The 12,324-nt window shown below is 40.8% G+C and overlaps 1 protein-coding gene across 6 annotated transcripts in view; it reads left to right on the top strand.

Annotated features, from left to right (window-relative positions):
- The window catches only part of LOC146321230 (protein MTSS 1-like), a 58,531-nt gene that overhangs the window by 42,414 nt on the left and 3,793 nt on the right, over positions 1-12,324 (top strand). For 2 of the 6 annotated variants that reach the window (XM_084726289.1, XM_084726287.1), the window contains exons 7-14: positions 43-54; positions 5,252-5,409; positions 5,732-5,839; positions 6,024-6,121; positions 7,482-7,746; positions 10,501-10,614; positions 10,989-11,231; positions 11,970-12,176. In XM_084726289.1, coding sequence (XP_084582415.1) covers positions 43-54; positions 5,252-5,409; positions 5,732-5,839; positions 6,024-6,121; positions 7,482-7,746; positions 10,501-10,614; positions 10,989-11,231; positions 11,970-12,176 — 1,205 coding nt within the window. The remainder of the gene's footprint in view (positions 1-42; positions 55-5,251; positions 5,410-5,731; positions 5,840-6,023; positions 6,122-7,481; positions 7,747-10,500; positions 10,615-10,988; positions 11,232-11,969; positions 12,177-12,324) is intronic. The other 4 variants (XM_084726292.1, XM_084726293.1, XM_084726288.1 and 1 more) reach the window with 4 other exon arrangements.

The raw sequence follows: 12,324 nt of genomic DNA, 5'->3' as shown, positions 1-12,324 counted from the left end.
ATGTGGTTCCGATACCATCCTCCTCCTTATGCTGCTCTGCAGCTGATAATCTAGGTAAGTCAGTTTGTGGAGTAGACACACTGTCAAGGTTGTTGCTTTCGCTATCATTGTTTAACCAAGCATTTTGGTTGCATTGTGAGGAACCCTCCATAGATATTGAGTTTTATGTAAAGATGTGTGTGGAATATTTGCATGCTCAATTCTCCTCCACAGATGAGGCAACCATTGTTTTCAGTCTAAGGTTGTCTTTACATCGTGGTACATTAAGATAGGGCCAAATGCTGGTAAAATATGGAAGTGGCTGGTATATTTGTCTCAGTCACCACCCAAAACAAACAATGGTATCTATAGAGTGGCTGGTAAAATTTGAACATTCCCTAGCCATTTGACTGGTGGCCAAAAAAGTTCATTTTGCCCCCTGCTTGAGTTGCACTTGAGTCATAAGTTACATTCATATATACACACTGTCTGTCTTTTCTTATCAGTTCTGTGGTGTTCACATTAAGTGTGGTCCATGCTGGCAGGTTTCTGTTCCTTTGCTGTGTGCACACATGCACACCCACACACACAATATTTTGTCTTCAGCGTACGACCTGGTGACAAAACCAAAACAAAACTTTGTTTATAAAATTTGAATGCTTCGTAACGCTTGCTTATAATGATTTTCTTTCATTTAACTGCAACCAGTTCACCACAACCAGCTCGTAAATAAGATAAAAAGAAAATAGAAGCATCTGATTCAGAACGTTTTAACTTTACATTTAATCACATATATAAGCGTTTTAAAATTTTAGGCACCTGCAGCAACCAGTGTGACATTGGGTTTTGCAAGATACACCTCTTGCTAGAGGCAGGCACTTAACACTGTTGCTGACAATGAGGAAGGAAAAACATATCGTAGTCCTTGTTTCCCATAAAGTGGAAATTCATTTCATTGTCTTCAGCCACCAACTGTCATTCACCCACTTTTGGGACCCCAAACTTTACTTAACTGAACCTTGTTTACCCTGAAAGTCTGTAAACCTATTGACCTCTATCATTGACATGCACACAGATATTTAAATCAAATTCAGGAATTGGCTAGTAGTTTTAGTCGTACTACTCACAAGAAGAGCATTCCATTTATGCACAGAACACCACATCTGTCTGCTTGTGTTGACGTTTGATATGTGTCTTGTGAGGGTGTTTTTCTGACCTGAGACCCCAGCCTTGCTAAGAAACAGCCTGTGACTGCAGCCTAATGCAATCATTGGTCATGTGAAAGCCAGGGCAGCTAATCTTATTTTGCACATGTATCAACATGTGTGCAGACTGTGCAGACCCCCTCCGTGTTCATCTTAGCTTAGTTTGATTGCTTAGTTTGGTAAAAACAACTGATAGAATATTGTCTAGATTTCTGAAACTTGAATTCAATTTCATGTTCTTAACCTTAGACATGATAAAACTCTGAATCTCTAAATAACAGATTGTACAACACATCAAAAGCTAATAAAAAAAAACTAATGAAAACGAATGAACATATACTCAACATGTACTGTACAGTATTTTATGTACAATCACATCATTCATCTATGTATCACTTCAAATGAGTCTCCTTTTCTCTCACTCAAATATCAGAACTTCTCATCCTGCTTCCCCAGCTATTATGTCTAAGCAAATTAGATAACTAGTCAAAATGAACTAAGGAATCAATCTAATAAAGTGATGAATCTTATCTGAATTGACTGTAAAGTGTGTTAGGGTGTGTGTTTTGGTGTTGCCATATAGTCAAGACTAGTGAGACAGTTAATACACACACAGGACGTCTGTAGCATGTCACTGCTCAGTCATTGTGAGGGTGTAAAACAGCTTAACAGTTATAAGTACCAACTGTCCTTGATTGAACACTTGAACACCTTGTGAAATATGTTTGAGGGTGGATTTGTTTACAATGCACTCAGTGCCCACTGACCTTCATTGAACCTCAGTGTTAGTCTGTGGTTAAGGAGAAGAAGGAAGCAGCAATCAGGGCCTTGTCATTCACATAGTTGCACAAGTACAGATGTACAAGTTATGGCACAGACAGTGGGAATGTAGACAAACCCAGGAACAACCCAGAGCAGAGACAAAGCTGTAACAGAGAAGAACCTTAACAACCTCTCTACTTACCACAAGTTGACATGTCATGCCAGGATGTGCCTGCATTGTCTCAGTGTGTCTCTGTGAGTGTGTGCAACCCATGCATCCCTGCAATTACATCTTTTACATCAACATTACAAGCCGATTGAGTAATGTCAATGGCTTTTGGTTGAATACTAGAAATACTTTTCAGTCTATGTGTGGTCAGTTGATAATAGTTTATAATATTTACCCTTTATGGTCAGTTTCCGCATGAGCGCTATGAGTGTACGGCACACAGTGTATGGTGTTCAGTATACATGTTTGAAATTAGTGATCTCATGATTCACATTTAAAGCTCAAATATCACTCACTGAGCCTTAATGAAATCAGTTTGCTTGCATCTTCAGAAAAGATTCAAATGTTTTCATGTAATTAAATGAATGAAGGGATAAGTTGCTTCTTGATGGCTCAACTTTTAACAGAAGTACATGTTGAAGTAACGTGACACTGATTGTAATAATGTTAAACACTACCCAACATACTCAGGGGCACTACCAAAACAGCAACAAAGAAAATATTTGGCTTTCCATCTGTCCCAGACAAAGTGCCTCAACTTACAGTAGCGTCTTTCCAAAACCACTGTGGTTATGTTGAGAATACAGTCTGCCAAGACTGGAACTGGTGGGAGACAACCAGAATGCAATGTGCTCCCTGGTTTTACTGCATGCCAACGAGACACCACAGCATCGCTGGCTTTAGTACTTGAGAAACTACTTTTCTACATCGAAGCCAACTAAGGCTTAAAATTTTAAATGTGTTTTATTCAACTTAAAACAGAGTTAAAGAAAACACAGCTGTGGTGTGACAAGAATATTTTACAACGCACACAGCCTACATTCACTCAAAGCACCTTTTGTTGTCTTGCCAGGTATAACAGTGAAATTCTGAAGTTTCAAAAACATGCAGTTTTACGTTATTTGTGTACTTGATGCTTGATTTTTTTGCATTACCTTTTCATAATAATTGACTAGCTAGCGACATTTACAAATAATGTCATTGGCAACAATATAGAAGACAAATTTCTGCCAGAACAAATAATACTGAATTTGATCCTGCAGTAGAAACTAGACTAATCAGTGAGGCCGGCCTAACCCTTTCAGGCACAGCCAGTTCTCTACAAAACCTTGTCCAATGTAATTGTATATATATATATATATATATGCAACTGAAAATATATACTGCAATTTAGACTTTCCAGTCTACAGTTCATCTACTCCATCATGGTCTCTACAGTGTAGTATAGTGGGAACAAAACATACACATAACTCACATTCCTCTCAGCGTTACAGACACCAAACCACGCTTGGTAAATGGATTTCCTACACATGGAAACTCAGTTTGTCTTATTTTGTCAACAGCCATGAAGTTGTAAGGAGTGTCTACACAGGACTCATATGGGACTCACAGGACTTGTATTTCGTGCCATTAGTGTACTTGAAAAACCACAGTAATTCTACAAATTTTAGTCATGTAAAATTAGCATGTCATTAATATATTTACCAAACCTTACAAAGAATTGTAATGTATTTTGGTTAAAACGTGAGACTAAAACTTGCTTAGATTGGGGAAAAAACAGCACATTCTTCTTACTTTGGGTGCAAACATTGTTTTAAAAGAAGTTCATCCATTTAAATTACATAGTTTAGTTATATTTGACAACTTACCCTGATGTCAACATTCACACTGCACCTCAGTGATTTAAACATTTAGTCAGTTCTCATTAATGTCTGCTATTGCTGTGTAAGTGGGCGCATAATGACAGTGAGACACTCCATTTGGCGCTTTTCCATCAACTGAGTACTTGTGTGCAAGCTTGAAGTCATTGTTAATTGCCATTTTAAATGTGGTCTAGTCAACTGATTGAGGGACAACAGAGCTTCCCACAGGCTGTATCAAGTTTAATGTATAGACTGCTCTGACATATCAGAGAGGAAAGATGAAGAGCTGATGGTTTGTTTCAACATAAGACACAGATCCTTATGTTTTACATTTGAGGTGAGGATGATTTGCCTTGTAACTCTATCTGTTTCTTTATTACTGATTTGCATGATATAAGGCCTCAAGTCGAATGTCAACGAAAGACGCCAGTTTGTTATCTTTGTCCAGATACATGAGCAGGCAGACTAGACCACAGAGTTGTTCACTGTGGGTTTAACCTTGATGTATCAAAGTCAAGACTGCGTGTGTGTGTGTGTGTGTGTATGTTTGTGTGTGCGTGTAGTTTGAGTGGTTAGATAATGCCTTTGAGGCCCACTGTACAGCATCCTGGGCAGTCGCCAGCCTTCCTGCCTCCGTAGAGAACTCAAGAGGGTCTGATTTGGCTTCAGGGTATCCTCTCTTAAAATCACACAAACACACACACACACACAAACAGAAATGCTTGCAAACCATACACACCTAGCCACACACAGTGCTGACTAACAGCATAACCTTGGGATTTTCATTCCTGGATTTACATATGCATATTCAAACACACATACATAGAGCACAAGCACCAGATGGTCTTGGAGATACCTTGCGAACTTTCAGGAACACACACACACTGTTTAAGTGTTTGACAAAGAGTAATAGAGTGATAGCCAAAACTCACTTTTGGCTATCTCTGCATAATAGACTGAAGTTTTCCAAGACAAGCACCGGTAGATAACCTTCTCACCACCTCTGAACAAAAGACAGGAAACACCTCCATGACAAGAGTGACACTTCATGTGGAGATGATAGCCAAAAGGTAGTGCACACAGTCAAATGCTGCTATAGGAGATAACATTGTCTACAATGAAAAGATAATGTGTAGAGCCGTAGTTAAGAGCCAAAGCCAACACCTGAGGAGTGATGAAAACTAAAAATACCAAATGTCCTGTCATTGCTACATGATCATATTGTTTGTGATTATTTGTGCATGTTACAGTAGCATAACTGTTCTTTTTAGTATTTGTGTTGTGAAGGACGGCCTACTGGTCAAGTGTAGCTCATTGTGAATTGGTGAATAGACCAGCAATGTGTTCCCTTGTGAGTTGATAATTTTATTATAATGTAATGTAATGATTTATGTATTCTTTCTGTGTGTTTGTGTGTTCATTTTGTTTCCAAGGTCGTGGTGATATCCAACCCCAGCTGGACAGCGCCATGCAGGACGTCAGTGATAAATACATTCTGCTGGAGGAGACAGAGAAGCAGGCCCTGAGGAAGGCTCTTATAGAGGACAGACAGAGATTCTGCTGTTTCGTAGCCATGCTGAGGCCTGTCGTGGTGAGTGCAGCGGGGGAGAAAGAGAGAAATGAGCCTTCAGAAAGCACTCAGTGAACAGCAGAAAACCACCTTACTCCACACAGCCTTTGCTTTTTGTTTTATTCTCACAGATTGGAAAGATGCATTTTCATATTTTCATGCTCTCTACTTCATCACACTATTAATACAAGTACTTTATATTCTTCTCTAAACCATCATTAAAGAGCTTTTTTTTACACTAATGCTGCTATCTAAAGAGGTCTTTTTCACTCTTGTGTAAACTTCTGAATGAGAAGTCGTACCACACAAACATTTCTGCTCTCTCTGGAATTTATTCTTTTAGGATGAGGAGATTTCTATGTTGGGAGAGGTCACCCATCTCCAGGCTATCTCTGATGACCTCAAAGCCCTGACCTCTGACCCACACAAGCTCCCCCCTGCTAGTGAACAGGTGAGGAAAAAGATGCGTCTAAACCTAAGACAACTGACCTTTATCTCACAGTCACAGTGCATACCTCTTTTGGTCACACATGACTTATTTTTGTGTGTGTTTTTGCAAGAGATACATTCATTGGATTAAATATATCTTTAATAGTATGACTAATAAGTGTGATTAATATTTTTCTCTCTCTCAGGTGATCTTGGACCTGAAAGGCTCAGACTATGGTTGGTCGTATCAAACCCCACCCTCATCCCCCAGCACCACTATGTCCAGGAAGTCTAGCATGTGCAGGTAGGCTGATAGAGCCAGTCACAAGAGAGAAAGAGAGGCTTTGTCTTTCAAGTACATATTTACATGCTGTACCCATAAAACCTTGTTGCGATCGCGTGTGCTTCAAAATGATGTGAAATGAAACATAAAATTACTCCAGATATTTGGGTCAGCCGTTCAGATTTAACCACATGCAATGTCTATATTTGATTAAGTCAGGGATTATAGAATGACATGCATACACACACGATCTGTCCTGTAGACCCCATCAGTGGGTCTTGGGTTTACATCAGTGTAATGCAAGTGGGGAACAAGGACATTGAGAAAAACATTTGTGTTGCCCAGTCTATGTCTGCCACCCAGTGGTCAATATGAGATGTTTGCATTTTTTTTTTTTTTTTTTTGCAAAAGATAGTCAATAAGTAATTCACCTCACTGAGAAATACAGTTAACAGTGGACCTACATTGTCACATGAAAAGCACACAAGTATTTTCTGATATAGCATTTTAGTGGAAAAATTAGAAGAGAGTTTGAGGTTAGAGAACTCTCAAAGAAGAATTCCTAAAAAAAAAAAAAAAGTGCACTTTTTGCACTTGCTGTTCAGACCATGTCTTCTACCTTCTGTTCTCCTTTCTTTTTTGTCTCCCAGTGATTTTTCCTGAACTGTTCTGGTTTAAAGAAAGACGTTTGGGTGATCTTCAGAGCTTTTGCTTATGATGTTTCAGAAACAATAACTTATGAAATTCTCAAATCACTGTGAGACAGCCACTTTTATGATTTTGATGTTTTGCATTATAATTTTCACCAATATTAGTACCAGAAGCTTTAACTAGGTATATTTTTTCCTTGGTCTCTGCATTTTATTGTAAAGTTTGTACATGATTTGATACATATTATATGTATTTTTCATAGCACAGTATTTACATTATGCCATTTAATTTCTGCTTCAGATGTTCAAATTGTTGCTTTCAAGTCTTAATTCACAGAGTAATTAGATGTAGTGTTTATGCTGTTTTTGCTTTTCATGATGGTACTGTGTGAATATCCTCAAAGAGCTGTCTCAAAGGTGTGAAATCTTGTGATTTCCTGCCTGTAATTATTCTCATTATGATATCACGCCTCTTATGTTGGTTTGTTTTGTTGTTTTGACTGGATTGGCCTCAGTCGCTGCCTGCTGCATCTTGGTGTGCCGTGTTAATTGTTTCCCACCCTGTCTCCTCCACATTCCCCCCAATCCTCTGCCTTCATTCCCTCCCTGTTATTCCTTTTTATCTCTTATCTCAACCTTCCTTCTTCTCTCCATGTCTCTGGGTGCACTTGATTCTCTTTACCCCGCCTGTCACCGCCAAACTTCTCCTTCCTCCCCTTCCCCTTTCACAGTAGTCTGAACAGCGTTAACAGTAGTGACTCCAGGGGATCCAGTGGCTCTCACTCTCATTCTCCTTCCTCCTCTTCTTCCTCCTCTTCCTCACACCACCTCTTCCACCACCATCACCCCCGCCACCGGTACCGCAGCTCTACGCTACCCCAGCAGGCCCCGGCGCGGCTCTCTAGCATCTCCTCCCACGACTCGGGCTTCATTTCTTCATCGCACGACCAATACACATCGTCCAAATCATCCTCGCCTATGCCAGCTGAAACAAAGGTAAGAAAAAGCCCTCTGCTACCCACATTTAATCATAGTTTTGGCTCCAGATATGTACACATGGTTTAGACAAGACTATAAAACCACATATGCTCTATGATTTACAAGTTATTGTAGTCAGAGACAGAGAGAAAACCCCAAATCAGCAATCCACACAACTATTTTCTCACACATCTCTCTAGCCACTAAGAGAGGCAGTTAGCTGGCAGCAGTGAGTATATGTGATCATGGTGAAGTCATTTCACTGCTATTATTATAGCATAAATGCACAGGAAATTAGTCTGCCTCCATTCTAGCTTGGGGCAAAACAGGTCAGCCCCATCCTGCTATTAAAGAGTCGACCGCTGTGACAGACTGTGGTTTGGTTAAATTTGCAGAAGCCTGAGCGTATGGCGTGTTGTATTTTCATTAAATGCATCACAGTAAAATGACATGTTCCACCGTCAATGGTATGTTTAAGAGCGTGTCTCTATCAGCAGGTCTCGTTCTATCACTTTTCTGTCACTAACCATCTAACACAGGGTTTCAGATAATTGTCGATGTGATAGTCCGGGGGATTGTCCGTGTGGGGTTTGTGGTTTTCGGATCAACCATGAGAGCGGCTGCACTATATGACATTTTGTTAGCAGGCCAGCAACCACAGTTCCCCTGTCCAGAACACATTGGTATAGATAGACTCCAACTTTTTATGATGCAGTGATGGTGGTTTGGCAGGTCCACACTCGACCCATTTACAGTACAGTCCCAGAAATCAGCCCTCTCATTGCCTTATTCGTGGTGTAGATACCAGAGCAGAAGTTTGAAGAGAGCAGTCTCATGGCTAAACAGGGCTTACAGGGGTTTACTCCTTAACCTAGGGGCAACAAGACCAGGCCACAGCTTACACTTAATGTGGATCTCTTTAATTTCCATCCACTTTCAATACCCACTTTTGTACAGGGTGATGGGGGGCAGCATGCAAAATGATTATTCCCGCATAGGCAAGGATTAAGTGTCATATTATTAATGTTAATAAAATAACCAGGAGCTGGTTACATAAAACACATTGAGTTTGTTTCTTTAAGTATGACATCTAAGGCTCAATTCTGTCCCCAAGCTTAGGGACACACTTAAGGGTGTGTTACTGTGTTGGAATAGATTTTACAGTTTTAAAATTCTACAGTTTCCACTGCGTTTGTTTGCTTTATACTGGTTATTGCCTCCATCCAAGAGGTCAAAAGATTACAGTTATTTCTCTGATTTGGCCCAAAAAAAAGATCTCTAATTACAGAAAGACATCCAACAAAACTGGTAAGAATAACTTAAATTTAATAAGATGACATCTACTTCTAATGGGTTCTGTTGTTGATTTTACAGATCAAAATATTTAAGCTATAGATATAGTTTGAATAAAGTAGATAGTGTCAGTAACTTTAGGTAACCTTATATCCTAGTGATGCTAGCTAACATGAAGCAGGGTCAATGACATAACTAGCATTCCCATTTAGACTGTAACCTAATGTGCTATAAAAGACTGTTCAATAGGGGCAGGAGGCTGCAACATAGAAATAAGGATGCCGCACCAAAAAGGTAACAGTTTACCCACAAGCTTTATTATACAAACCCAAAGTATTGAGCAAAATACAGACATAAACTGAAGGGAAACAAAAGGTGGCTGCAGACCCCGGCCAAAAAGAACAAAAGGAGGGAAGACGCTGGGCCAACCACGCAGTGGGCTGTCGCTCCCAGCATCTCCCCCTAAACTACAAAAAGCAGAAACTAAACCTAAAATAAACAAAAGAGACTAATAACTAATCTACCAGCAATCTCCAGCCCAAACTAACACAAGGTAACACGAGGTAACAGCATGCTTGGGGAGAGAAAAAAAAGGGAGGAAGAAAAAGTCTCCTCACCACCTGTGCTGCTGTCCCTGTATGCCATGTGCCTCCCTGTCTCTACACTCCCTGTCCCTCTTATCCCCTCCTCCTCTCTCTACGTCGGTGCTAATTGCACTCAGGTGCGCAGCAGGCCGAGGGAGGAGGGAGAGAGAGAGAGAGAGAGAGGGAGAGAGAGAGAGAGAGAGAGCAGGCTGCTGCACATAACAAAGACATCAATATACTCCTTACATTATTCATTTATCCCCTTAAACTCTGCCATATGACAGTTAGGATGACATTAAAGGTACTTTAAGTTTTAAGTTTTTTTTTCTTTACTTTGGTTTCCAAGGTCTTTTGTGCAATGATTTAATTAACTTTAAGGGATTCCTTAAGTATAAGACCAAGATAAGGACAAAACCATAAACACAGGGGTGTGAATTTTACTGAAGTCTTAAAGAGAAGACTTTCAACCTTAAAATTATAACTTCAGGTGTCTTATGCACTCAGCCCCAGGGCTTTAATTGCTAATAGATCCCTTTTTACATATCACATGAGACACACATTGCGATTGTGAGGGTATTTTGAACATCTTAAAGAAGAAGAACTTTGCCTGTGCCTTCTTTTAACAAGGCTCCAACACCGCTGATGTTCACACAGTTAATGCTGGTACGACTCCCAGTGCACCTTCTCTGCAGCCTCTACAGTCTCTTGGCTGTACTCACTCACTAACTGCTGAGAACTGTGGAAAAGGTGCCTCTGCTCTCTAACAAACTGCCTCTCTCTCTGTCTACCTGCTGACGTGCCTGTCTTTGCAATTCTTCCTCTCCCTCCTCTCTCCTCCTCTCTCTCTTTCTGGTCTCGTCTCAATACCCGCTTGCTGCTGCCCTTGCTGTCCCAGCCTTGTCCCAGTTCCAAGTCCTCTGAGGTGTCAGAGACTGGGCAGCTTCACAGTGACTGCAGCTCCCCCACTTCTCTAGCTGCTGCTACTGCACCTCAGCACGCTACTGACAAGGTGAAACACGCTCATCCTCTATGAACCCAACCATGCTTTTACATAACTGTCTGTTGTACCAGCATTACACGCACCCTGCCTTCCTCTGACTAAACTTCAAACTTGGCTGTGCCTTGCACTGAATTGAGTTTATTAGAGAAATGTTAAAAGAGCCTCCAAACGCTGCATCCATTTCTTCTGTTTTTATTCTGTTCAGCATTTGTGACCATTTCCTTTTGGATTCCTTGTCTTTCTGAGTTTCTTTGGATGACTTCTCCCTCTGAGTGATGTGGTCTGTTTTGTTTTTATTTTCCACTATCTATAATTTCAATAATTTATCCCATGGTTTGTTTGTTCTGTTTTGTTCCTGCTCCCACCGACGCACACACATCCAGTTGTCCAATGGTTTTGACCACTACAGTCCAGCAAATTCCCCCTACCTGCATAGCAACGGGGGGAGTTTGGGGTCAGGCACTGCCTTCCCCTTCTTCCCCACTTCCTCTTCATCAACCTCCTCCTCCTCCTCTTCCTGCCCCACCCGCTCATGGTCACGCCCCGCCTCAGCCTTGCTCCCAGACTACCCTCACTACTGCACATTGGGCCCCATGGTGCCTTCATCACGAGTCCCCAGCTGGAAGGTTTGTCCATCATCTAGGTCTTGATTATCAACCTAGTCCCATTCTCATTGTCAAAAGTTTGTTCAACATGCTAGCCTCATTCATTTCTTACTGCCGTTGAATGTATGAAGACTTTCTTAGTTCTTTTATACTTTGGATAAATCTGTAGACTTGAAAGGGATAGTTTGTTTGTAGTTTTTGTATGAGATACGTGTTGATAGTCTGTGTGTTAACTACAGTAGATGGTGGTCAACACACCCCCAGTTTGAAGAAGCAGTGAGGAGCCCAATCATAGAAGCTAAGAGATGTATTGTTGTTGACAGGGTCAGCAACAAAAGGTATTTTAGCCACTTAGAAAAGGTCAACATAAAAAAATCAATAGCAGAGTAAGTGTAAGCTGTATCTAGAATATTTTCACCACTTATACTGATATTGATTGTTTTAGGTGGACCTTTTTTAAATGGCTCCAATACCTTTTATGTGCTGGCCCTGTGCAAAGTAGTTCATTGCTTAGTTTCTGTTCTTGTACTCCTCTCTGTTTCTCCAGAGTTGGGAGGATGCTGCCATCTACTGTAGGTATTACCCCTGACTATTGATAATGACCTCATATAAACCCAATTCAAATAAACTATATAAACTATCCTTTTAAAAGCAAGAGCTGAAAATAAAGGGGAAGCTTTTTAGCTACTCATCAAAAGCCCATCAGAGAAGTGAAATTAATGTCATGAAGTATCGACACTGACACGTCTTTCTTAACAGGACTGGGCTAAGCCGGGCCCTTATGACCAGCCCATGGTTAATACACTGAGGAGGAAGAAAGACAAGGACGCCCCAGCTGTAGTGGACACTAACGGTAGTGTGACAAATGACAGCGCACCTGCCTCTGTTTCGACCTCAGCGCCAGCTCCAGCAGCGCTACAGACGTCAGTGGAGGAGAAGAACAGGACTGTGGCTGCACCTCTCAAGGTCATTATTTGTCTCATACTGTTTGTGTTTTCTACAGCAGCTCTTTGTTTCAATGTAATTAACACAGCCTACCTTCATTTAGCCAATCTGGCTGTCAGCTAGGCACTTTGTTTGGTTGTTTATTCATTCAGCGCCCTATTCTTTAGGT

The sequence above is a fragment of the Lutjanus erythropterus genome, chromosome 9 (genome assembly GCF_056507025.1).
Source record: "Lutjanus erythropterus isolate fLutEry1 chromosome 9, fLutEry1.hap2, whole genome shotgun sequence".
Classification (NCBI taxonomy): domain Eukaryota; kingdom Metazoa; phylum Chordata; class Actinopteri; order Lutjaniformes; family Lutjanidae; genus Lutjanus; species Lutjanus erythropterus.
The sequence above is the reverse complement of the archived record's forward strand: the minus strand, read 5'-3'. Positions and strand labels throughout refer to the sequence as shown.